At 56.4% G+C, this 26,451-nt stretch overlaps 1 protein-coding gene and 1 long non-coding RNA gene across 5 annotated transcripts in view; one reads left to right on the top strand and one right to left on the bottom strand.

Annotated features, from left to right (window-relative positions):
* UNC5B (unc-5 netrin receptor B) overlaps window positions 1-26,445 on the bottom strand; it is an 81,719-nt gene extending 55,274 nt beyond the window's left edge. Inside the window, exon 1 of the mRNA XM_019807732.2 lies at window positions 26,233-26,445. Coding sequence (XP_019663291.2) covers window positions 26,233-26,311 — 79 coding nt within the window. The 5' untranslated portion in view covers window positions 26,312-26,445. The remainder of the gene's footprint in view (window positions 1-26,232) is intronic.
* On the top strand, window positions 6,271-13,297 carry LOC117802695. 4 transcript variants are annotated; one of them, XR_004626154.1, is made up of 3 exons: window positions 6,271-6,400; window positions 7,771-7,956; window positions 10,663-13,280. It is a non-coding gene; the product is annotated as an uncharacterized LOC117802695 (long non-coding RNA). The 4 variants fall into 4 exon arrangements; XR_004626152.1 differs by lacking the exon at window positions 6,271-6,400 and having other exon boundaries at window positions 7,502-7,956; window positions 10,663-13,016; window positions 13,197-13,297; XR_004626153.1 differs by lacking the exon at window positions 6,271-6,400 and having other exon boundaries at window positions 7,502-7,956; window positions 10,663-10,735; window positions 11,580-13,280.
* Window positions 26,446-26,451: the final 6 nt, after the last annotated feature.

The following is a 26,451-nucleotide window of genomic DNA, read 5'->3' as shown; positions in this document are numbered from 1 at the left end:
GCCTCTGGCCCATTCCCTGAGCAGACCAGGGCCACCAGAGCCAGCACTAACCTTGGACGTGGTCAGCCACCAGGTTCCATGACGCAAGCCTCTGACTCCAGAGGGCTGAGCCACAGTACAGATGCAGAGCATTTGAGGAGGCCTTGGCGACAAGCCAAGGCGATGTCTAGGATGCCTGTGGGGGGCTCCTGCTGCAGTTATGGTCTCTCTAGGGGACCCCTTGGGCACTTGTGGCCCACCAGGCTTCTCAAGGATGCTTGGGCAACCTCTCCTCCAGCTGGAGCCAATCACAGCTAACTGAATCTTAAGAAACAGGCTCTGAGGGCCGTAGAAGGCAGCCAGGCACCATGGAAGACCCGGCAGTGGTGCGATGATCACGGGGTGGGGTCTGGAGGCACACAGCCAGGACACCCTGGCTGGTCACTTGGTTTCTCTGGAAGATAGGGACAGAATTCCTACCAAAGAGGCTTTCAGGATGAATGGGGTCGATGCACATCGAGTGTGTGGAACAGTCCCTCACATACATGGGGGCCACCGTGATGGTGGACTCAGAGATATCCAGCCCCAAAGCCAGAAAATCAGGGACTCATGGACTTCCAGGCCGTAAAAGGAAAAGCAGCCTTGCAGGTCACCCTGATCCCGCCTCCAGGCAGGAATCCGCACCAAAGTTGTCTCTGGTTCTTGGGACTAGTACCCATGAGCCTGCCTCCTCTTACTTCTAAGGGCCATCAAAGGAACTTTCTTCTGATTTCTCAGCCACAGGCATTCTCAGGCTAGACAGGCTGGCCAGAAATATCAAATACGCCTTCAGCTTGCTCCGGCTCCCATCCTCCCCCTGGTCTCCTAGAAAGGAGACCACTTAGTTGGGGGGGGGCATATGGGAGGGCAGGAGGGGGGTGGGTATCTGCTTGGGTCAGAGACAAGGCAGGCATCTGCCGGGCAGGGAGGAAATTGTTGTCGTTGGCCTCTGCCTGCCATGACCCTAACAGGAAGCAATGCGTGGGCCCCTCGGGAGGCCGGAGTCAGAGGGAGCAGAAGGCAGGACAAGGGATAAAGCTGGCCCTTCCAGACCCACACACACCGTGCTGGCCCTGTGCCCATGCTGGAGTCTTCCAGAGGCAGGCTGCATGCAGCACCTCGGTGTTTGGGACCACTGGTTTCTGGGGGCACTGGCCATGGCCCGAGAGCCTTCCTTCCTCACTGGTGATATTCGGGTCCCGGGCAAAGGGGAATTTAATGCTCAGCAGGTTATATCAGTGGAGGTATTGTAGTGGCAAGTGGCTGGCCCAGGGCCAATGGGTGGAAGCCAGAGGAGGCCGATTTAGGCTGGACCAACAGCTGTCCAAGCCGTCCCCAAATGGAGCAGGCCACATGGCAGGGGAGTGGCAGTGCCACTCAGGGGTGCGGAGAGAGAAACACGGCTCACAGTCTCTGGAGTTCTCTTGGAGGGAGACCTTCTTGGCGGGGACTGAGAGATGAGAGTACAGGAGCAGGGGGGCGGGGGGGAGGCTGGCTCTGCATCGAGCACGCCACCCTCTGGCACCTGTCTGCAGGTCCAGGGGCCCAGCTCTGCCCGCCCCCAAGCACCCCACGTAGGACATTGCTTACCTTTGCTCAAGCCCAAGGCCCGTGTCCCCCATGGAGCAGGCTGCCCCCTGAGGGCTGGCCCGGAGGTTTATACATCAAGGCGCATGTGGAGAAGCAGGAGAGGAGCCTGTGACACTGCCCTGAGAAATCTGGGCTTCAGACTCACCCAGGAACCCTCTGGCACGGACTCACACTCACAGCCCGGGAGCCAGCTACCCACTGCCCACCTGGGGAACTCTCCGCTGAACAGAGAATGGGACCGGGGGTGGGGGTGGAGTTGGCGATCTTGGCTGGGCCCTGTCTAGATCAGTACCAAATACGAATATTAGCGTTGGGAGACGCATGGAGCATACCTCCGAGCACCTCCGATTTACCAGCCCTGGGCTGAACTTCTCAGGGACCCTCCAACTGACCCCTCACAGCCTCCCATAAGGTAGGTGCTGCCGGTAAGGGGGAGACAGGGCACAAGGGGAAGTGATCTGCCCAGTGACACCTGTGGGGGGCTCCTAACTGCTTAGCACGATGGGGAACCACAGCCTGCCACCCAGCCGTTGCTCCTTCTGCCCACCCCGCAAGTGAGATGGCTACTGTCCGTCTCATTCACCCCTTGAGCCTGGGCCTCCTGCTGCTTCAGGAGCCCCGTTCCCATTAGTAGGTTCTCCTGGGGGAGGTCTCTGTTGACCTTACATTCATGGAAGACGTTGCCCAGGGCTGCTGCTAAAACCCACCCCACTATCCGCCAAGTTGTCTGCTGCCTCATAAACCCTCGACTGCTCGGTGTCTGTGAGTTGAGAGATGATGAGCCAGCCTCTCCTGGGTCAGAGGCCCCCTGGAGACACAGGGTGGGCTTATGGTGGCTGGAGGACAGGCCACTCAAACCTGAACCTGCCCTCTCCCCTACCATCCACCATCCACCATCTACCATCATCCCCCATCCCCAGCCCCCAGCCCCCAGCCAGGACGGCTCAGCAGCAGGGAAGTTAGCAAGGAGCTATCAGGCCTCAGTTTCTAAGTCTGAGCCAGGAGGGGAAGGAATGCAACAAGCAAGGTCAAGGCAAGTGGGGAGGACAGAGGACAAGAGTGAGTGTGAGCAGCAAAGCCTGCCGTCGGGTGGAAGCTTCTGAAAGACAAGAGCATGGGGGGGGGTAGTGGTCCAGGAACAGGGCCTCCCTGGGCCATAACCAAGGGTGCGGGGCTTTCAGGTCCCCTCTGGGAGCAGCAGGCGCTCTGCAGAAAGGTCGACCCCCGAAAGCTGTGAGCAACCCCTTCTTGGGGCCCCAAATCGCTGGGGACTGGCCTTTCCACCCGAGGCAGGGCCCCCAGAGCGGCTTATTTTGAATGATCACACTCCTATTTATTTATTTCGTTGCTGAATCCGCCCCCTCCCCCCACCATGTCTGCCTCAGGGACTTACAGGCAGCTGGGCTATTTGTGCTGGAGTTTAATGAGGTGACACAGAAGCCGCCTTCTCTCCCACCCACTGTGGGAAGACAGAGGAGCCCCCAATTACCTGCCTGGTGGGGCTGCTCCTGCCTTACTCATCCTCCCCAGCTCAGGTTACCCTCCCTCCTCCCCCGACCCACCCAGCTCACCACAAATGAGGAAAATGGCCTGGCATTTATTGTTCTTACTTGCCTTAAGGTGAGCACTAAACATGTCTCAAGACAGAAAAAAGAACTTAAGGAGCGCTAATAAAGACCATTCCTGCTCTCAACGAAGCCGCCCCTTCCGACCCTACAGAGGCCCCAGGCCGAGGATGGAGGCACCGACCCTGCGACAGGTAAGGTACACGGCCCTCATGCAGTAACAGCCAGTGTGGAATGCCCACTACCGTACCCCACTTCTCAGACGGGAGAACTGGGGCCCCCAGACGTCAAGTCAGCACCCAAGGCCATGTGGACAGTGAGAGGTAGAACTGAGTTTTGAATCCAGGCTACCAGACTCCAGAGACCCCTAACCACTGAGTGATACCCAGCCCCCCACAACGTGTCATTGAAACTTTCTGACAATGGAGGCTATGGGGTAGGTTGCTATTAATTCCGTGTTGCGGTTGAAGGTGGAGTCTCAGATGGGCTAACTTGTCCAAGGACACGCGGCTAAGCAGTGGGAAAGGCGGCGACTGACCCCTTCTGTTGCTAGAGCTTGTCCACATAAGCACGAGTCTTGGTGACCCAGAGAGAGGGGTCCTTGGGCAACGTGTTCAAAAAGCCCCACGGCTCTCACAGCATTCCTCCCCCCCGCCCCCGGCAAGTTCATGTCCTGGCTCTTTAGCCACTGCCACTGCACTGCACACCCACCCTGGGCTCCAGTCCAGGCAGGCTCGTGTGCCCACCCATTCCCACTTCTCACTTTCATATTCCCCAAGTCCCGCCCACATGCTGCCTCCTCCAGGAAGCTTTCCCTCATCCCAGCCATGGAGACCTTCCACCTCTGAGCTAGAGAAAACGTAAGTCCTTTCTTCATAGGCATCCATCCTCTCCCCCTAACTGCAATTTTGTGTGCTCCTTGGGGCAGGTTCCGGGTCTCCTTAGGCTAGACACAGAGAAGGGAATTAGAAATAATGGGGGCTTCACTGTTCTCAGGAGACATCCAGGAACGGGACCCCTCTATGCCTTCTGAGACCTCCACTGGCCTGCCAAGAGTTCCAGGGAGCCCCGAGCCTGGACTTCCCATCCATCCCCCCACAGAAGTACAGCAGGTTTCCTTTTCACAGAGGAGAAACTGAGGCACAGCTAATGGCAGCAGCAGGTAAGAAGCACAGGAGGCTGGTGGCTCAGATGGGGGCTCAGGCAGATGGAGTCCGACACCCGCAAGTGAGGAGTCCACTGCCCACCCGGGTGGGGTGGGAGAGCCCTGGGCCCAGCTCCGAGGAGCTCCGAGAACCACTTTACGACTTTCTAAGTGGGCGCTCTGCTGACAGCTTAACGGCCAGATCCTCCCAGCCCCGGGCTTCATATTTACGAGCTGGAGGCTCCCGACAGGGAGGCTCAGGAATTCAGCCCACACCACCCAGTCCCCAGCCCTCTGGCTCCGGGGCCAGGAAGCCATAAAAAATGATCTTGCATTGCTTCCCTTCCCCCAGCTGGTTTTAGGGGGCTGGGGGAAGGGAGGGTGAGTGGAGGTTGGGAGCAGGGAGGATGTAGGGCCTTTTCCAGAGCCTGCCCAAGCAAACACTCATGGAAAGAGATCGCTGACCCCTCAGTCTCCTGACACCCCCTGCCCAGCCTCCTGTGGCAGGGCTTCGCCAGTCCTGAGGTCCCTAGCCAGAGCTGCCGACAGCGGGACACGATCACACTTATGGATGCCCACCCCAAGCCAGGGTATTACCTCCAACATGAGGCCATATGTCCTCATCCCACCTGGGCTGCCTTCCCAGTGTACAGCTGGAGAGTGCAAGGCCCAGAGAGGAAAAGGAACTCGCCCAAGGTCACACAGCGTGTTAGCGGTAACATACTGACCCGACTCTAGGACTCCCAACTCCCAGTGCGGTGGGGCCCGTGATGCAGACTCCTGACCCCTGGAAGAGGGAGGAGCATCCGACCTGTCACTGGGTGAGATGGGCGTGATCCCTTCTTGTTCTGAACAGGTCTCCTATCTATACATTGCCTGAATGTGACCAGATGTTCTCTAGGGGGTCCCTGGCACTCTAAGGCAGGGGTTCCCCCACGGAGCCAGATCCTGGGCCCTGGTGATGGGGAGTCCCTTGTTTCCAGGCTGAGGCCAGGAGGCCACGCTAGCCCTGGCCATCTCTAAAACCAGTCCCCAGAGCTGGGGGAGAGGCTCTAGGAACCCTCGAGCACTCTCCCTCCTCTGTCCCTAAGTGTCCTCAGCCCCAGTCTGGCCTGGGAAGGGCCAGCGTCTCCCACAGGATGTGGCCGTCTGGCTGGCTGTAGCCGTTACCACATCCCCTCTGGGCACTGTCCAGGCCCAGTGCTGAGGAACGCTGACCACGGAAGAGACCCCACCCTCTGGCCTGCTCTGGCCCGGCCCCCAGTCCACATATCCCTTCTTCCCACCAAAGTGGGTGAGTCTACCCAGGGAAACCAGCCCTCAGCTCTCTGCTAAGCTGGGGGGCTTAGATAATGGCTGTCAAGTCCCCAGATGGGTGCGGGGATGGGGGAATGAGCAGGGTCTGACCTGTTGGTGGCCACCGGCCTTCCTGGTCGCCACCCCCTCCTGTCTTTCTCTGTGCGCTGGACCCTCTCCCTGGTGGCCCCCCAGTGAGGGGCTGTCTGCAGATAATCAGGGAACAGATTCGGAAAGGAGGAGGAAAAAAGCACTCAGGCGCCAGACAGGATCCTTATCTTCTGGGGCGGAATGTCAGAGGCAGCAGCAGCAGGCCAGGAGTCCTGCGACAGAGGCCTTGCATTCACAGCCAGAGGGGAGGAGGGGACCTGCCCTGGGTGCTGGGGAGGAAGGCGGGCAGGATGGTCTGTTCTCGGCCTACAGAAGCTGAGGACAATGGCATCTGGTCCTCTGACCCCAGGAGGGATTCTAGATACCAAGTCTCCAGGCCAGCTCTCAGGCCCCACAAGTTTACACTGGCCCTGGGACCTCCGTAAGAGGACAGGGGAGGAGGGCTCAGCGAGTCCCCCCAGCCCACAGCTGGGCAGCAGGGGACCCAGACCCAGACCTGAACTGGCTGGGCCATGGCCTTAGCCACCAGACTCTGGCTACGTTCCCTGATTAGCTGTGCCTTGGTGCTCTCACCTGGAGAATGGGGATTGAAACCCCCACTGCCTCTTGCACGGAACTGCTGGAACCCTCCATGGAGACACCACCTGTGAAGACTAAGAAGGGCCACAAAAAGGCGGTATGTGTTCTGCTCAGAGCCTTCCACTCCAAGAGGCTGCTGGCTGCTTCTCACACAGCTTGGGGGCCCATGGGAAAGCTCTACGTCTTGGGACCGGCCCCTACACTTTCCGTGAAACCCCCTGATGTGACAGTGGTTCCTTTCACAAAGCAGAAAGCAGCCTTTCTGATGGGGCACTATCTTCCCAGGGAGGTCCATAAACCAAGAATAGGACCAAGGAGCCTGGATCTCCCTGGCTTGGACTTCTCCCCTGGGGCTAGACTGAATCCCAAGGATGAGGGGTCATCTGTGGGGCTCCAACAAGGGCCTTGGGAGGAGGGCACTGTCAGTGGGGATTAAGGGCACAGGCCCTAGATGTTGGTTCAAATCCGGGCTCTGCCACTTTCTAGTTGTGTGACCCTGGGCAAGTGTCCTTACCCCCCACATAGCCACCTGGGGCCTCAGTTGCTTTGTCTGTGAAAAAAGAGATGTCTTTTCAGCTCTAACATTCTGTGACTTGATGCTTGACCTGACACTTGGGTCTCTGCCCCTATAAACCTTGAACTGTAACACCCAGAGACAGGAAACACACCCTCATGTACACATCAAAGCAGTATCAAACTAAGTGTGACCGGTGTATCCTAGAGCATCCTGAGGCCACCTATGTGTCCCCTGGCCCTAATTTCCTGCTGGCCTCAGCCAGGGGCAGTCAGAGTAGAAGGCCTCTGCTGAAGTTGGCTAGTTGATCTCTCAGGGAGGGGGCCGGAAATGCTAGTGAGGGTCCCACAAAGAAGAAAAGACTTCTGGTTGGCAGTGGGGATTAAAAGTACACCCCCCAGCCACACCCCCAGCCCCATGAGGGCCGGGCTGGCCTGTCCTCCAGCTGTCATCTGCAGAGCCATGAACTAAGGCCAGTCTGGGACAGCGCCTGCCTTTGGGGCTGGAGTGAGTGATGGACAGGGGATGACAGGAGGGGGAAGGGAGGCAGTGGGAGGAGGAGGCACAAAGGCCTGGCCAGTGGGAGGGGTGAGGGTGAGTGCTGGCTGGAGCCCGAGCATTTTCCGGGCTGTTATTCTGGGCAACTTTTTATTTATTCAGAGGCTGGGGATGCGGCTTAGCATTTGTCGGCTCAATATTTATTACATGCACATCGGCCTTGTACCACGGATCCTGTGACAGGGCCACCGCAAGACAGTCGTCCCCCATCTCTTCAATGTGAGGGCACACTTGACGACCAGCAAGGAGGAGCTGAAGGGTAGAACCTTCCCAAAAGACTACCTAATCCAACTCTTTGGATTTACCTTCGGGGAAACTGAGGCCCAGAGAGAGAAGCAGCCCAGCTCAAGGTCACAGGCACTCTGATACTCGATCCTTGATCTCTTGGCTTTCAGGTCCGAGAAGAGACAAAGAGCACTAGAGTAAAAACACTGCAGGCCACATTGAGACGTGAAGGTGACCTGCCCTCCAGTCTCCCACCGGGCCCAGGCAGCGCCCTCAGAGATCTTGGCTCGAGGCTGCAGCTCTGCCGCCAGGGTATTTAACCCTCGAGCCTCAGTTTCTCCTTCTGCACAAACAAGGTAATCATACCCATCAGGAGCGGTTGGGGGGAGCGTGTGACTACACCCTAGAAACCGTCCAGTCCTATACAACTGCAATTTGTTTATTGATCTTGATGCTATGTAGGCCGGCGGGGTGGGGGGGCATGAAGTGACGCAGGACATGGCGGGGGAGGAGGGGCATCTGTCCACGGCCACCAAGGCCCTTCCTTATCACAGCCTCCAAGGCAGGGCCGGAGGCACCTAGCAGGTCAACAGCAAGAGCCCCTGCTCCAACCACTGAGGACGTGTAAATGATTTAGAGGAGCACGGGGGGGGGGGCGGGGGAGGGCAGCTGGCAGAGCTGGTGGTGACATCACACTCGCACCCAGCTCCGAGCCTTCCAGCAGCCGTGAGGTCAGCTGGCAGAGCGGGGCACCTCCCCCACCCGCCACTCGCTGAGCCAAGAGGAGCGTGGCACTGCCAGGGCCAGGGCCGGGTGCCAGCTCGGATTCCACGGGTTCCTCCTTCCTCCCGCCCCCCCCACCCCTGCAGCCGCTTCGCCTCCAGACCCCCTGACTGCATCTCCGTGCACTCCCCGTGAGCACGAGATAGCCACTTCTCATGTAACACATAAGCTGTGGTGTGAACTTCTGGTAAATGAAGATCTTATTTAAAACTGTGTGCTATCAAGGGAGGGGAAGAGACAGGTTCCAACACAGCTCAGCCCTCTTGCCAGGAAAGGGAGGTGCTGGGCTGTGCACAGAGCCACCAGGTCCCGGGAAGTCGCCTGGAGAAAGGCCACCGGGCCCTGGGCACACCCCTGACAGATTGCCCATGAGGGTCGAACAGGGCTATTCTCTCTTTATCAACGCAGGAGGGGAGGGCAAGGAGGTTCCCCCCACCGGAGGTTTCGGCTTGCCATGTGGAACCCAGAGTGGTTTAAACTTTGCAGGGCTTTCCAAGAATGGCAGAACTTTGGACCAGAAAGGCCTTGGAGAGGATTGGACCCTGGGGCCCTCTACCTTAGTGGGACAGATCACCTGGCGTGCTTTTTAAGGCTCCCAATGCCCAGGTCAGACCCTAAGACCAATTAAGTCAGAATCTCTGGGGGGAACCCAGGCAGAGGTGATCCCGTCATTCAGCCAAGGTTGAGAACCACTGAGCGGGTCTACAGCAGTATGCAACTGAGAGGTCAAAATTGGTGCGCGCAGGCTTCCTAAACCAGAACTGCTAGGGGTGAAGGCCGGGCATGTGAATTTTGAAGAAACTCCAGGACTAGATTCACATGTACAACCCTGATTATTCGTTCACCGAGCCCCTGTTCATCGAGGGTCCACACTGTGCCAGGCACTGTTCTGGGCCTTGTGGGTATGTTGCTGGTGAGTGACACAGCCTGCCTTCCTGGAGTTTACAGGCTACAGCGTAACAGATAAAAAAACCAGCCAGCATGAAAGGCCATAAATAACCATCCCAGCTCGCAGTAGATGCTAGAAGAAAAGTAAAAGGGGCAGCAGATCAGGGAAGGGCTCTCCGAGGAAGGGACATCTGGGCCAAGACCTGGATGATAGGAAGGAGTGGGGGGGTGGGAGAGGGGGTGTTGGGGGGCACTCCGTGTGGAGGCATCTTCTACTGACATGGGGACGGCGCACTCCTGCAGCTGCAGGGCCCTGTCTCATCAGCGCCTCTGTTGACAGGGTCCTGGCTAGACAGGAAATGCTGGGAACGAGTCAGTCAGTGTCGCAATGGCCCTCTTGGGACATCAGGAAATTCTACAGGCTGATGGGCTAAGGGGGTTTTAGAAAACGGGCAGCTGAAGGCTGCCAGGGGCCTCAGAGTCCACTGGTTCAACCCCCCTCAGTTAACAGATGGGGAAACTGAGGCTCAGCAAGAGGCCATGATTTGCTCTGGTGTGGCATCTCTGTTCTGAAAGGGTTACACGAGACAAGGACCCCACGATGGAGCTTGCTTGCTGCTGTCAAACCCACTGTCCACCCCTCCCCCCTTTCCTCCTCTCCCCAAACTGATGTTTTTTGCTCTCTGTATAAGTGACCTGTGTGTCCCAGCCATGGTTGAAACCCGGGACACACCCAGGGAGCTTGGATGATGGGAAAGTGTGGGCGCCCCCCAATAACTGCTCTGAGGTTAGAGAGGTCCTTCCTCCCACACCAGGAAGCCCATCGAAGGCCAGACAGAATGGTGCCAGATAAGGCCATGGAATTTGGAATTTAGCGGGATCTGGAATTTCCCTTATAGGAAAGCTGTTCCCAGCTGTCTACCCATGGTGAGCGTCCAAAGGAAGGGTATGACATATTCCAGGGAGGGGACAGGTGGCTCAGGTACCCAGAGTCAGAGGCCTGATGTGGCAGGGAGGGCAGAGTGGGCAGAGAGAAGGGAGCTGGCCGTCTCTGGAGCATTCCTGCCCAGAAACAAGCTGGGTCAACCAGGTCACTCTGTGTGGACAGACCACTGAAAGTGGCCACTGGCTTGCTCTTGCTCAAGCCTGACTTCCACTTTGAATATGGTGTCGCCAGGAAGACTAGAGGCCAGGCTGCAGGGCCACCAGCTTCCCCAGTGCCTGAACTGGCCCACACACTTACCCTCTCAGAGCACTCAGAGCTAAGGCCCTGACAGCTCCTCTCAATCTCCTGCTGAGTTCCCTGGAGGTAAATCCTGGAGGTAAGACAGGGTGCCCCAGAAAGACAATCTAGAACAGTCTAAAACGATTCTTTTCTTAATCTTTTTCAGCCACTCAGGGTGGAAAGGGCCTGGTAAGGGTGAACACTCAGCCAGCCACAAAGCAAGTCCCGAGATAACTTGGGTAAGTCATCCCTCTCTCTCTGCCTCAGTTCCCCCACCTGTAAGGGGGAAGCGCAGACACACCCTGACGACCTCCCGGCTGTTCAGAAGCTAGATTCACTTGTGAAGGTGCTCTTTGCTCCAAGTGCTCCATGCCTGTGAGCAATGGGCACCACCGTGACATGTGCTAGGTGGGAAAGCTGGGAATGGGCCCTCGTGTGCCCCTTCACAAGCTCTGTCAGGCCACGGTTTCTGGGCAGCTCTGAAGACTGAGCCTCCCCCACAAGCACTAGGATTCCCTAGAAGGAGCCCTGGAAAGGAGGGATAGGGCAGTGAGGGCGAGATGCTCAAGCACCTGGGAACTTGTTCAGCCGGCTCTTTGCAGCAGTGGTTAGGGCCCTCCCAGGGGCTCCTGTGAGCACTCTGGTCCAGTGGACTGTCATGGGAAGGTGGGGAAGACAGCTGACTTCAGGCTTCCAGCAGCCCCTCTCCCTGGAGGGCCAGACCCTCATCTGGCCCAGCCCTTCCCTCTGCAAGCTGCACAGGACCCAGGGCGGAGGCAAAGGAGGATGCTGTCAAGGGTGTAATAAATGACTTATTGACTGGTAAGCAGAGTTCTCAGGGCTTGGAGCATGACCTTCCGGCAATTATGCCCTCCACTGCCTGCCCAAGGACCCCTCCCTCTCTGTGGAGGCTCAGGTCTGGCTGGGCCCCTTCTCCCCAAGACCCTGCCCTGACCTGTGCCCAGCCCTGACCTGCAGGGGCCTGAGGCCTGCAGACAAGGTGCCCCTGGGGCTGCTAATGTTCCTCCCCCTTGTGCCCACGGGAAGAGGCACCCTCTCAGACCAACCCTTAAAATGGCACAGGCCGGAGAGAGAAGACCGACGTGCTGGCTGGGATTGGTCTGTGGGAACAGCCCAGTTCTGCCCGGCAGCTCTTTACTGAGACCAGAGTCCCACTGGTGGGGCGGCTGCATTCGACACGGGTGGTCCAAGGTTCCTATACGCTCACCACGCCATCGCTCAAGTCATCGCTGTGCAGCCGGCTGTCACGGGAACATCTGGCGAGGTGTACGGGGGTAAGACCTGGTCCCAGCCTAGGGCGCGGATGCAGAGTGGATGGGTTCCTGGAAGCAACACTGAATTTGGAGTCCAGAGACTAGGTAACACCCCAACTAGGCTCTGACATAAAGTCTGGAAGCTTGGGGTGGGTCACTTCACTTCCCTGAGCCCCATAAGACCTTCTTTTCAGAGTCATTACAAGGGGTCAATGAGACTCAATGTGGGCAAGAGAACAGGCCCAGAGTAAGAGGGCAGCTGGGGCCTGGGACGGCCTACAACACACCAGGCACACAGATGGAGTGTATGTGGATGGGACCCTCGCTAACCAAGGGGAAAGCAAACGGAGCAGTCACCTCAGCATGTCTGACAGCTGAAGAAAGAATGGAGGGGTGTGTGTGTGTGTGTGTACATGTGTGTGCGTGCATGTGTGTGGCAAGGGACTGGAAGAGGAAGATCCAAGGCTTATCTGAGGCCCAAAGAGCAACGAGCAGACCCTGTAGATAATAAATAAAGCCCTTTCCACCCACATGAACTATGACCATGATCCCACCTCCTCTCTGTGAGGCGAGGGGTACAGGATTCATTATCCCCCATTTTACCGAAGAGGAAATCGAGTCCCAGGGGGCTGAAGAGATGTGCTCAGGACCACACGAAGCCAGGAGTCACAATCCAAGCCAGGGCAGGGCCAGCGTTGGGGGGTCCTGCCCTCCCTGTCTTCCCTGGGAAGGGAACCCGTCGCCCCATGAACAGCCCGCTGCTTGGACCCGTGAGCAGAGCAGGAGGCCCGTGCATGAGGAAGCAGAGAGCATTCAAGCAGCCATGAAAACAGAAAGAGAAGAGAGGTCCGGATCCAGCCTGATCTCACACCGGCTTCTCTCTTACGAGGAAGGTAGCGTCCTCTAGATAGGATTTTGTGCTTCCGTCCTGTGTTGGAACATCCTGGGAGCCCTAGCCTCTTGGCTCCCCAATACTGCCACGATTTCTGCTGTGTGCTTGTGCCCTACAGAGCTGATGGAACTCCAAGGCACTCAGGTTATTTCCAGTATTTCGCAATTACAAACTATGCGCATATGTATTTTGTATTGAAGGGAAGAGTTCTGGAAGTAAGGTTGTTGGACCAAAAAACAGAGAATATAATGCGCTGCTGTGAAACACTGGCCAACTATCCACCTGAAGGATTGCACCAAGGAGCAGTTCCACGCAACGTCTGCAAGTGTGTATCACCCAGCTTCCCAACAGAAGGTGTGGTCCTAATTTTTAATTTTGTCCAGTCTTACAAAGTGAGAAGTGGCATCTCAGGGTTGTTTTCTTTTGCAGTTTTCTAACTCTGAGTTTTAATATTTTTTCATGTGTTTGAGGGTCGCTGTTGTATCTTGTTTTACGAATCGTCTGTTCATGTCTCTTTTCTTCCTTTTTTACCAGGTTTTTGGTCGTTTGTTCCTCAATATTTTGGAATGCTTTCTGTATTGGGATATTAATTCTTTGTCTGCGGTGTATGTTACAAGCATCTCCTCCTGGTGTGCCAAATATTTTGTCGTTTGACTAGTTTGGGGTGCTTAATTGTCAAAAAATTTTTTTAATATTTATGTAATAAACATGATCAATTTTTAGTTTCTTGCCTCTGGATTCTGAATCATAGTTGGAAGGCCTGTCCCACCCCAGTGTTAAAGAGGAATTCACCCACAGTTTCATCCACTACTTACATCTGGATCTCTAATCCATTTGGAGTTGGTTTTTTTTTTTTTTTCTCTATGGTGTGAAATGTGAATCAAAGCTGACCTTTTTTCAAATGGCTACCCAGTTGTCCCAGCACTATTTATTTCAAAGTCTGTCTTTGTCCCAGTGGGCCAAGATACCATCTTTGTCATACATTACATTTCTTTATGCACTTGGGTCTTGTTCTGGAATGTCTATTAGTTTGACTGGTCTGTCCAACAATTCATGCATCCATGCCGCAGTTTTAATTATGGAGGCACTACAGTCTGTTTTGACATCTGGGAGGGATAGTTTTACCCATTTTTAGTCTTTACCCATTTTTGTGCTTCTAAGTGATTTCTCGTTTAATCACATCGGCGAATGCTTCTAGCACAGGGTTGAAGAGAAGAGACAGTGGGAATCCATGCTTCATTAGTGATCTTAATGGAAAGGTCTTTAGTGTTTGTTTCCCCATTAGATGAGACACTGGCTGTACGACTAGTGTATGTATATATTTTATCAGGCTAAAAAAAAAAATCCCTTAACTGCTATTTTTTTGAGTGTTTATACAACGAATGGGTGTTAAATTTTGACCAAGGCTTTTTCAGCATTTATACAGATCATCACATGATTTTGTTTCCTTAGATTCATTAATCTGGCGTATGATATTAATTCGGCTTGTTATTATTATGAATGGATTTTGAACCAACCTTGCATTCCTAGAATGACCCAGAGTTGGTCATTCTGTATCATTTTCTTAGGGGGGAAAAAAGAGAGAACGGAACTGAGTACCAAGGATGACAGCTAGCCTTAATGGAACCCTTCCTCTGTCCTCTACATGCAGTATTAACTGATTCAAACCCTCAAGACTGAAGTGATGGAAGCAGGCTTTATTATTCTCATTTCCCAGATGAGGAAACAGAGACCAACCATGTGGAAGCGGCCGGGCCCACATCACGCAGCTGGCAAAGAAAAAAAGCAGCATTGCACCTTGGGTCTCGGTCATAAGTGGGCAGTGGTACGTGGCTGTTACTTAATATATGAAAAATGCTCACGACGTGATAAAATGTGGGAAGGGGAACGTCTCTGTAGGAAGTGGGGGAGGGTCTGCCTTTACTTCCCGGAAGCTTGAGCTGCCCCCCTCGCCCCACCTCATCGGAGCCCGGCAGAGGCATGGTGCGAGGGGGCTGGCGAGCATGCGGGCCAGGTGCTGTCAGCAAGCAGCCTGCGGAGGCCCCTGAAGTCTGCGAAGCCAGGCAGCGAGCAGCCCTCGAGGCCTGCCACGTCCCCATCCAACCTCAGCCTTTGCATTCGTGTCTCGGGTTCCAGACGGTATAGGAGCAGCTCAGAGAAGGAACGCTAGTCCGGGGAGGTGTGGGCTGCCAGGGAATAAAGGGCAAAGAAAACCCTACCCCTCCACTCCCTGCTGGTCCTGCCTGCCCCGTTTTCTAAGAACGGGCAGCCGGCCGAGGGATTATGTAAGTTCTGGTGGGCATGGCAGATGGCGTGCTGGCTCAGACACATCCAAGCCAGCACTGACACTAACCTTCCCTGACGTGGCACCCCGGCCTCCTCTGCTCTGGGGTGTGCAACATGGAGAGGGGTGGGAAGAGACCCAAACTCTGTCCTCTTGCTCAACAGCCGTGGCCAGCCAGGCTAGGGGAGAAGCCAGGGCCCACCACGAGTGGGAGGTTCCAGCCAGGGAAACGAATGGTGAGCCCTCCCCACCCCCCAGCAAACAGCTCTCAGATGAACCACATAGTCCATGGAACAAGAGACCCTGCTCTACCCGCCTCCTTCCACGTCAAATCAGCTTCTCGGGTTTGGAGAACAGTTTCCAAAGCATCTCCCTGGGTGTTTTCTCCTTTGGCCCTACCTGACAGGCAGTTTCTTTGATTCCTTTTGCTGATGGGTAAACCAAGGTTCAAAGAGGGTGGGTGAATTCTCTGTCACACAGAGCTGGGCTTAGAGCTGAAGCTTCCAGATGTCTAGTCCAGTGCTCTTTCTAAATGCATACGACCATGCAGGTTTCTCCCCTTGCTGTAACCCCAGGTGGATCACTAAGTCCCCAGCAGGCCACCGTGAACCTTATGTCTGATATTCCCCATGTCAAAAGGGGACTACTAGAAAGAAGCGAGGGCTGTAACCAGCAACCTGCAACGGATTGCTTCCTGGGTAGAAAGAAAAGGAAACCAGCTTTTATTGACTATGCCCCATTTCTGTTTGGTCTACCCAACAACCAATCGGGGCTCCTTTTTTTTTTTTTAACAGCAAGGAGGTGCAGGCTTGAGGAACTATAGTTAGTGACCAAGACAGGACTTGAACTCAGTTTTCTAATTCTAGGGCAGACCCTCTTCATTTGAACACATGAGGGCACCGAAGCCCAGAGAGGGAAAGGGACTACCTCAATGTGACACAGCAGATTAGCTGTGTAGATCGAATTAGAACCCAGGCTTCCCAATCCTTAGCTCAGGGGTCTTTCCGCTGTTGTCTCTTCTGAGTCTGCATGTGTGTGTACAGAAGTGGGGTGCACCAGCAGGAAAATATGGGGCCAGATCAGATTTGCAGCAGGGGTTACTGTGCCCAGCAGCCGACTGGCTGGCTGCCAGGTAGGAATTCCAGCTCAGCCTGTGATGGGGGCTCCTGGCAAGAGCCAGTGGGTGCCCAGCTGGAAGGGTGGTACTGGCTAGGCCTACTGCTGTCTTGGCCAAAGGCCCGAGGGGGTTGACTCTCCCAGGGAGGCTCCCTGAATGTTAGCCCTGAACACAGTGTCAGGGAGAACCTGGCTCCGTCAGATCCTGCAGCCAGAACTGCTCCCCTGCACCAAACCCAGCTCCTGCCAAGGAGCTGGTGGCAGTTGCTATGGACGGCTGAGGGCTGCAGTCAGACCCTGCCCACGGACCCTCAAGAAGTACCCTCTCAGCCCACATGTGGTCCCCAGCCCGAGCCCATATGCATGCAATGGCATTCTCTTGAGCCACGAGAAGGCAAGCTGGAGGGGACTGATCAATGGGCTTGCGAATGCAAGTAGGAAACAAACATTTTACAAGGGCCTGGGCTGACTTGACAGCGAAACTTGGTTAATTCTTTGTGGCTTCCCTGGACTTAGTGAATACACTCTCTCATACCTAGGGGCTCTGACCACTGAAGGCTTGGCTCTGACTTTCATCACGTCGTCTGGTACATACATAGTAAATGCTCAAACACAGAAGCAGAAGAGAATGAACAGACAGAAGTAGGCAAAGAGGGGGAGGCTGTAGGCAAAGCAATGAGAATCTCCTGATTCTTTGGTTCCACCCACTGCAGCAAGTCCGAAGCACAGGGGGGACTGAATCATAGCAATGACCTGGGTGAATAAGGCCTGACAGTGACTTCTCATTCATCCACGCTGCAAGTGTTTATCGAGCACCTTCTATGCGCCAGGTACTGTGCTGGGTGCCAGGGACTGGGCTGGGTGCCAGGGACGTGCAAGGGAGCAAAGTCAGACCCAGTCCCCTAGTCAGCTGGTGTCATAGCTGCTCTTTCATTACCTAGTTGTTCAACCCCATCCTGTCTCCACCCAGGTCCCCAGGGCCTGGGCTCAGTGACAGGGAAAGGGAAGGGTGGGAGGCTGCCCCGTACAATATTTGCCACCTGGTCCTGGGCCACCGCTCACTGTGTCTGCTATGTCACAGAATGCCTGAAGGTGGGATGGGGGAAGGAGCCAGGAACAACTTTCCTGGAATTTCTGACTCAATTTCTTGTAAGCTCGGCATCCTCCATGGGTGCTCATGCCCCAGGCTGGGCAGGCGGGCGCCTCTGATCGCATTACAGAACTGCTTTCCTTCAGCTCTGTCTCCTGACTCCGGTAATGCCTCCAGACGCCACTTGAGGCCTCTGGGGGTTGCAGGCTCCTGGGTGATCTCAGTAGATGTTCCTCCCAGACCTTGGGGATGCCTCCTGGTACCCACCAGCCCTAGGTGAGCCCCTGGGACCAGAACAGGCAGGCAGCCTCCCTCTTCCTGACCCTCTCCCTGGCTCTCTGGCCAACCTGGAAGCTGCCGTTGTCTCCTTGCTCTCCTGCCCAGAGATGTCCAGGGAGAAAAGCAAGGCACGGTTCCTGCCAGGGTTCAGCCAGATCAGGTCGGGGAGAGGCAGGAGGGAGGGAAGGCAAGAGAAATCAAGAGAACCTCCTCTGTGCCAGGATCGCATATGCCATCTCACAGCACAGCACTGCCCAGCGAAGGGGGCAGGTCACCTCACAGGGGGGGATGTGCGGGTCCAGACACACTGAGCCACCTGGCCCAGGCCCTCAGTGAGGTGGCAGCTGCTATGGAGGGTGGAGGGCTGCTTTAATCCCAAAGCCTGGCTCTTTCCACAGTACCAAGGGACTCCTGGCCCTAGAATTCTTGCGGTATCAGATGATCAGATAAAAGTCAGTGGCTGAATTAGGAATTTGTTTCCTGGGTAGATGAGTCAGACGTTCCCACCCCCACCCCCTCACAAATAAACCCCCTACTAGGGACGCCCTCTCTGCCTCCCCAAACTCTGCTCATCCTTCAAAGACCAAACAACACCCTCCCTCCTGCAGGAAGCCCTCCCTGACTAGCCCTGCAGGCCCACAGGAGGCTTCTCTCAACAGCCTCAGCACCGCCCGTCGTACCACACAATACATGACATCAGTAATAACGATGCTGTGAGGACGGTGAATGCTACCGAGCACTTGAGAACGTGCAATGCACCTGTTTGTATTACCTCATTCTTCCCTACAGCAATCGGATGCAAGTGGCATTATTAGCAGTCCCATTTTACAAATGAAGAAACTAAAGCTCAGAGAGGGTAGGCAATTCGCTCTAGGACACACAGCCAGAGGGAGCCCCAGACAGGATATGGCCCATGTGGTCTGACTGCACAGCCTGCCCTCAAAGCACCGCACTGAATCCCTCCCAGGCCACCTGTGAGTGAGCTCCTCTCTGTTGCACCCTCTCCCTCACTCTTGCACCCCAGCAGCGCACCCTGGGCACGTGGCTCAGGCCTCAAGAAGTGATACGAGTCAATTCAAGGGTCAGGCCTCTGCATTACCCCCCTCCGACTGCAGAGCCCAGCCTGCTCAGTTTGAAGGAATATATCATGTACACTGAGTTCCAGGGCTGGGCTGCTGTTCCAACAGGATGTGGGGACCTTCCCTACCCACAAGATCGGCCATCCTCCACCCCTGCAAAATGAAACAGTGAATGGTCTGGCTAGGTCTGAGAGTGTGTCCCCCCCACCCCCTCCACAGGGACCCCGGAGCCTTGGTGGGCGTGGGAGGGTGAGAGGAGCAAGTGCCTCTCCTCTCGAAGACTCAGGCTGCCTCTGCCAGTGGGGTCCTTCTCTGCCCCCGGGCCCTGCTTGGCATCTGGGGCTCTCGGCTTCTGACACAGGAGATGCTTATAGAGCAGGAAAATGGGACTGAAGTCCCAAAGGGTGATTTATGGCTTCAGAGAGAGAGACCCAGGGCCACATAATGCTCACAAGGGCATTCCAGTCAATATATTGACTTTCTAGAAGGGCCTCTGTAAACACAAGAGGTTCTGGGCCTCGGCTACCTCCGTCTCGTGCTGGCTGCTGGGGCCTCTTGAGAAAGAACTAGACAAAAACAAACAAACAAAAAACAACCAAAAAAAAAAAAAAACCCCAGAAACAAAACCCTGAGGCCCTTAAAGGTCATCCTTCCACCTTTCCCCACCCCAAACTTCCAGAAGGGGAGACCAACTACGATCCAGGGAGGAAAAGGCAGCTGTCACACAGCAGCAGAAGAGCAAACACCAGAGTCTCCTAGGCCGGGAGCTGCTGGGCCTCCAGGCCCTGGGCCTCCCTCCCCACTCCTCCCCCCACTGCCCCTAGAGGAAGCTGACTCTGGCATCACAGGGCTGTCTCTGTGCTACGGCTTTATCATAATCAGGTCATGTGATCCTTAAAACCACCCCGCGAGGACGGTATTACTACTCCCATTTTACAGACAAGGCAACGGAGGCACGACCCAGTTAGGTGAGCGGCCAAGGCCACAATTAGTAAGTGGTAATGTTGGAAGGCTACATTAACCTCCTCGAAATCCCAGTCGGCCATGCCACACACCCTTTGTACCTGCCGCCGAGGCCTTTGGAGAAGGGTCTCTGTGAGGAGGGGTGGCCGGGGGGAATGAACAAACCTTCCCCCTCTGACTGGCTTGCAGAGGCTCCTGGGCCCTGGGTTCTGTCCTTCCTCCTTGTCTGCTCTGGTGGGAGCATGGCAGAAGACACAGGAGGATGCCACCCTGTGCTCCCGCCCCTGACATAACGCCTACTAGTACGTAACAAGTATTTTCGGGACTCACTCCATCTTCAAGACCCACAGGGAGAGAATCAAAGAATAAGATAGCTTTTCTTCTCCAGCTTCCGCCCCAGACCCCAGCCTGCAGTCAGAGGTAGCGGAGGGTCAGTTCCCCAAGGGCACCCCTTCAGATGAGGCCGAGAGGCCCAGAAGTGGAAATGAGACCAGAGGTTGCCTCATCAAGGACTGCGCTTGCCAAGGCGGTGGCTAAGCAGGTGCCGAGGGGGCCAATTTTCTGAGGGTGGGAGAGGCCTGGGGCCGGGCACCCCTGCCCAGGTACCCCAGCTAGCTAGCCCCCTCCCCATCTTTTCAGGACAGGCTCTTAGAGTCAAGGTCTGGCTCCCATCACCCCCTCCAGGAAGCCCCAAGGCTAAGAAAGTTTACTCTTCGCTGTGTTCTCCCTACATATACCAACTCTGCCCTCACTTGACATCTGAGGCTCTCTGGAGGTCATCCCGGTTTTGAAGTGGACATCAGCATCCAGCATAGTGACCACCTTGAGGGTTGGGGCCAGGGCTGCTCTGGCTCTGACCTGGGTTCCAGGTCAGCTTCCTAAGTGGCATCCCCTCCCCTTGGGGTTCTTACAAGGACCAAGTGAGGTGCCATCTTTAAGAGGTTTTATAAACTAATGCACCAGCAGTGGGGCTGTGACTTTCCTGTAGGTCTCCCTGGTCCACAACGGCACATCTTTTATCCTAGTGTTTAGGATGGCAGTCAGTATAGGCAGCAGTGGGAAAGCAGAGGGACTCTTGGTGACCAAGGAAGTGGTAAGGACAGTGGAGTACGGCTTTTGTGTGTGTGCGTGCACACGTGTCCACTTTCAATTACTTCCACCGACAGTCCCAGCCCCAGCCATGCCCGTTTATGTTGCTTTCCATGAGGGATGCCACTCACTCAAGCTCTGCTTGCCTCTTCTCTAGCAAATTCCCGGAGACCCCACTGCCCCAGGGGGCTGCAGCATGAGCCAGACCTAGGCCAGAGAGCTGATCTCCAAACTACGGGTGCACCACCACTGTTCTTGGTAAGCTGGAAGTCAACTGCAGGTGACCTGACGACTCAGACCCTTGTCCTGGGGGCCATCAATCAAGCTCCTGGACTGGCTTTAGGACCTATCCATGGTTGACCTTCCTCCCTCTGGAGAAGCAGGACCTACCTGTCCTATCTGCCCTCAAGGGGGGGGGGCCGGGGACATACGACGGGGATGAGAGCACAACACCACACCTGGCCTCTGCCCTTCCAACTCCGGAATCTGGCACTTGGACCAAATCCTGCTCGCAGCCCCCAGTGCAGGGCAAAAAAAGGTCTCAGTGCTAAAAAGCAAATGGCCTGGATCCCACCAGGAAGAGACATCCCTGACAGAATACAATGGATGGAGCTTCTCATGCCTGGTGGTGATTCACCGTCCCCACACCACATACCTATTTATACACAAACACACCACAGCTGTGCCCATATGCACACTGCACACGCCCCCACACACCCAAACACGCGTAGCCACCCACCTCACACATACCCGTATACCAGAGGCACAACCCTCGCTGACACATCTATTTGTCCCGCACCTTCACCTCCATAACCTAACACCCCACCTACCTTCACTGCACACTCCCTCCTCCGCCCGCCTCCTTAATACACATTCTCACCCCTTCCCACGACACGCATACTCCTTAATACACACTCTCACACCCGGAGCCTGCCTCCCCCCGGAGCCCGGCCACCCGGCGCAGGGAAAGTTGTGAGGCGCCGGGGGCAGCCTGTTCTGGGAGGTGAGGACCGAGGCTGGGCGCCGAGGCGTTGAGCGCCGGGGGCTCCTGCGGACGGATTCAACTCGGCAGGGAAGGGGAGGGAAGGGGATGCCGGGAGAGAGGGAGGAGGAGGGGGGGACGCGGAGGGGGGCAGGGAGGAGGAGAGAGGGGTGCGGGGGGCGCAGGGAGGAGGAGAGGGCGCCCAGGTGCGCCGCCGCAGGTAAGCACGGCCGGGGCGGTGGCAGCGTCCACCCCGCGCCGGGAGGCGCTCATCACAGTGGGGCCGCGCGGCCGGCAAAGGTCAGCTCGGGCGCCACCAGCGCCGGGCCGCTGTCGGAGCGAAGAACGGGGAACAAAAGGGGTGGGGGAGCGGGGACGCGGCTGATTTAAGCGCGCACTTCGCCTGTGTTTTCGCTGCCATTAGCGAGAAAAAAAGCCGCCGCTCGGAGGAAGGGGCGCCGCAGCGGGGACGGCGCGGGCCCGAGTGCGAATCCCGCGCCCCCCCAACTCCCAGCCGGGCGACCAGGCCGGCTCCCCAAAGTGAGTGTCGGGGTCGGGAGACCTCCCCCAGGCCCCCGGGGGACGGGAGGGGCGCGCCAGCCCCAACTTCGGAAGCAAATCAAAGAGGGCCCTGCACCGATCCCCTCGACCTTCCCGAAAAGGCCCTTCCTCGTATTATTCTAATTACGGTATTTTAAATTTCCCTTAAAAAAAATAAAGAGAAAAGCCCAGAAGGCACTTGTTTGGTTTCATTTTGCCTTCACAGCTTTAATGACTCCATTTGTGGAAGCTGTTTAGGAAACTGGTGAGGAGGAGAAGAGGAGGCTAGGAGAGGCGCGGGCTGTGGCCTCGGACGCCCGGCTCCCTCCCTTCTCCCCTGGGGATCCCCATCCAAGGGGGCAGGGTCTCTCTACTCCTCAGTCCCAGTCCCGAAGCGTGACCCCGCCCCTCTCCCTTTCCTACAGGCTTCGGTGGGCGGGCTCCAAGGTGTCTCCATGCCACCTCAACAGCAGGGCTGAGGGTCAAAATAGCAGGCTTAGACCGGGCGGGGGGGGGGAGCTGCGCTCCACGACGGACCATTCAGAAGCACTAACCTTACTCTCCAAGCACCTGGAAGGAGGGGATCCTTCTCTACCCTCACCCCCAAAGTCCTAGGCAGCCCACACCCTCCTTAGAAGACAGTGGTGAGGAGGGGAAGGGGAGATGGGAAGATCTCATCTTAGGCCTGACAGCTAGAAACTCAACAACAACGTGGGTGGGGAGGAGATGGGCTCCCAAAAGCTTCAAAGTAAAAAGTAAAAATATATTCTCCATCTATACAAACGAAGGCAGAGCTTTAAAACGTAGAGCCAAGTAGTTCTGCAGCCCAAGGGCGTTTGGCTTGTGATTTATCTCACCTGGGGCGGATTAGGACAGGGGTGGGGGTGGGGGTGGGGAGCTACCTTTAGGCACTTGGCTAGTCTCAGGCCTTACCTCTGACCTCTGGCCCAGCCCTGTTCCACCTCTCTGGGGTCCCGGTTCCTGACTCCACCTCTGACCCCCATCCTGCTGTAAGTCCCAGTCTCACCTAACTACCAAACAAACCTTATCTTCAGCTGCCTGCTTTCCCTGGGGCCTCAATTCCGCAGCTCAGTCCCAGGCCCACGCTGGCCCGTCGGCAGCCTGGTGGTATGAAGGAGTCAGAACCCGCCTGAGGTTCGTGAGGCCTGAGTTCAGATCCCAGATCTATCCCTGAGTCCCCATGTAACCCCCAGGGCATGTCAGGGCCTGTCCCAAAGCTTCAGCAGGTTAAGTAAAGGGGTTGGAAAAGGGGAATTGTTTTGTCCTCTGGAATTCCCAGTTGTGGGGGAGGGGGGGCGGAGTGGAGAGAGGAGGGAGGAGAGAAATTACCTGTAGTGATACTTTCACTTTAATGAGGAAGCGCATTAAGACACTCTTGATTTTCCATTTGCTTGAGATGGGTGTTTGCTATAGTGTAGAGGGAGACGTGGGATGGGCCACCACACCACACCCACGCACATGCACACACCTGCACACACAGCAGAGACCCTGGGAAAACTCTGATTTTAACTACATATTAAAAAGAAGTGTTCTCATGATACCAGGGTCCCTTCTCAACCATCGCAGTCTGAGGCCAAGGCAAGATTCTAAAAATTCCAGGAAAGGGGAGGGGTGAGAGGAGATCCTCAGGGCCAACCAGGGCTTTTGAAGTGGCCTCTGCTGGCCAGTCACTTGCTGACACCTCCTTCTAAGGGTCTGGGGTTTTATGGTTCCGGGTTTGATTTTTCCACCACCAAACTTTATGGCTTCAAAATCCTTGGTGCTGTAAAGGGAGCTCATCCCCATACCCACTGGGGAGGCAGGTGAGGGAAAAGAGAAGTGTCTGCCACCTGATGGGAGCTTGCACGCCCCCCCCAAAGAGCCCCCCTCTGTGGAGACAGCCTTGTCTCCCGCAGCTTGATATAAGCCTCAGGGCAGAGGTGGGTGGGGTCACAAGGAGGAGTCCCGTGTGACCTGAACCAGCCTGGCTATTGGAGAGGAACAGCCCTGCAGGCAAGTCCGCAATCTGTTGTCCAGTGAAGGCGAGATTCGAGGAAAGCCAACACTCTGGCCTTGGTTTTCCCCATCCATGAAACAGGACTTGTGAAGGATCCACTGGGCAGACCCAAAGAACATTCTGAAAGATGTTCTGTGCCTGTGGTATTAGAGAAATGGGCTGCATAGGAGAAAGGGGCATGTTCTCCCTCCTGAAGGCATATTTCTAAGGGCTTCACGTTCCGGGTAGAGGGAAGACTGCACGCAGACCCCACCAGTTGGCCCGTCTCCAGGCTGGAGGGCAGGCAGCCCCTGCCGGGCTAAGTAATGAGCACAATTCCAACACCGGTTCTGCTCACTAGTGAGAAATCAAAGCCCGGTATTAGAGGCCGTTTCTGGCTGGGCTCCGTTTGTGCCCAAATCCATCAAAGCCCTGGGCCTGGGGTTTCCTCTGGGGAAGGTGGGGGCTGGATGCTTTGTTAAGCAGGAAAGGCAGGCCGCCCCCAGCCTCCCCAGCTGAACCCGGCTCTGGAGAACTCTAGGCCAGCCAGTCTTGTCTTTTTCCTGCCCAGCAGAGGCCCTCCCCCCACCCTCAGTAACCTCAGTATTTATTCCTGATCCCATTGCCGGGCTGGTTCTAAAACAGTTTCCCAAGCCCGGATCCTGCTCAAGTGCCGTTTACAGAGACTTCACCCTACCCTTCAATCACCTCCCCTCAAACACCCTCAAACCAGAAACCAGCACCTCAGCCCAGCAACTCCCACATTCAACTGCACTCTTTAAAACAAGGTTGGTCATTCAGCAGCCTGCCCCCTCCCCCATCATTACCTTCCAACTTCAAAACACTGCTTTAAATACCAGAGTCTGCCCAAATCGTAATTAACTTGGATCAAATGATTGTGTCGTAACTTTACAACAGAGGGCTGGAAAAAAAAAAAAAAAGTGGAGGATGTGCTAAAACCGAGCCCTCGCTCCTAGGCCGTGGGAATCATTAATTCCAGAGCGAGGAATCTTTGGCTATTGGGGTGTACGTGGGGGGCGGAGGCCAACATCCCAGCGGAAGGTGGCGGGGGAGGGCTGCGTCACCTCGTCTACTTTCTGCGCCAGCTTTCCTACCTCATTCTCAGCCTCAACTCAGAGGGCTCCGTGCAGGACGCCGCTCCCCCCCGCACCCCACCCTGCCCCGCCCCGGGAGCCCAGGTGTCCAGCGGCCGCCACCAGCCCACCTACTTGGGTTCCGGCACCAAAGAGAGGTTGGCTCGCCTAGAAGACGCAACCCAGTCAGCGACGCGGGGCCCAGCTACAGACGAGCGAGAGGTGTACACAACCAGGGCGAGAGGGGGGTGGGGGTGGTGATGGGACTTTATTTCAGGAGCCCACCAACCCGCTGAAGGCATCTTGCAGGCCCACTGTAGGCGAGCGCATCTTGTCTGCTCCCCGGAAGGGGAAGAATGTCAGTGACCCATTTAAAAGGAAACTTGGCAGGATCACTATGTACTCCCCCCCGACCCCAACACACACACACCAAACCCCGGAAAAAAAATCCTTCCAGACCTGCGGATCCTGCGGTCGCGGCGAAAGCTGTACGAGCAGTATTCAGCCCTTCCCCCTTCTACAGCCAAGTCCTTCAAGTCAACCTCCCCCCGCTAGCGGAGCGGACCCGCTCTTCCGAGCTCCGCAGGTCTCTCGCTCCCCCTCCCGTCTGCGGATTCCGGTGGGTGCAGCGCGTAGGAGCTTGGAAGAGCCAGGAACCAGGTCTCGGAAGTTGCCGGCGAAAGGCAAGCAAGCGCACACCTGGCCCGAGCAGCAATAGTCTTTTCTATTTTTTTTTTTTTTTTGCCGCCTCTGGAGACCAGTCCCCCGGGAGGAGCAGATCCCGACTCGGACACCCGTTCCAAGGAAAAGAAGCGATCCCTTCTAGGAGGGGGGCGGGGGGGGGCAGGAAGCTTACTCTGAACCACCTGGCCAGTGCCCCCAGCGAGGTGGCTGCGCCATCGCCCACTTTGGTGGGGCGGGGAAATCTACCTTCTAACTTGGGTGCCCTTGCGCTTCCCAAGTGCACACCGACGCAGTAATGGACCATTTCAACTTCGGGACAGAATGGGGCGCAAAGGTCCCCTATACCCCCGCCCCCATGCCCGAACGCTCCCTACCTGCTTGGCTCAGTCTCGGGTCCCAGCAGAGCAGCAGCGCCAGCAGCAGCGCGCCCCGCGCTCCGCTCCGGGCCCACATGCTCCCGCGGCCAGGCTCGGGCGCCTCTCCCCCGGGGCTCTCTCCCTGGCCCCAGCCTCGCCGCCGCCGTCTCCGCCGCCGCCGCCTCCTCCTCGCCGTCCTCCCCGGCGCCCGGCCGCGCCAGCCCCGTGCCCTCCGTG

This window comes from Ailuropoda melanoleuca, chromosome 6 (genome assembly GCF_002007445.2).
Source record: "Ailuropoda melanoleuca isolate Jingjing chromosome 6, ASM200744v2, whole genome shotgun sequence".
In the NCBI taxonomy this organism is placed as follows: domain Eukaryota; kingdom Metazoa; phylum Chordata; class Mammalia; order Carnivora; family Ursidae; genus Ailuropoda; species Ailuropoda melanoleuca.
This window is presented reverse-complemented; position numbering and strand designations above follow the sequence as displayed.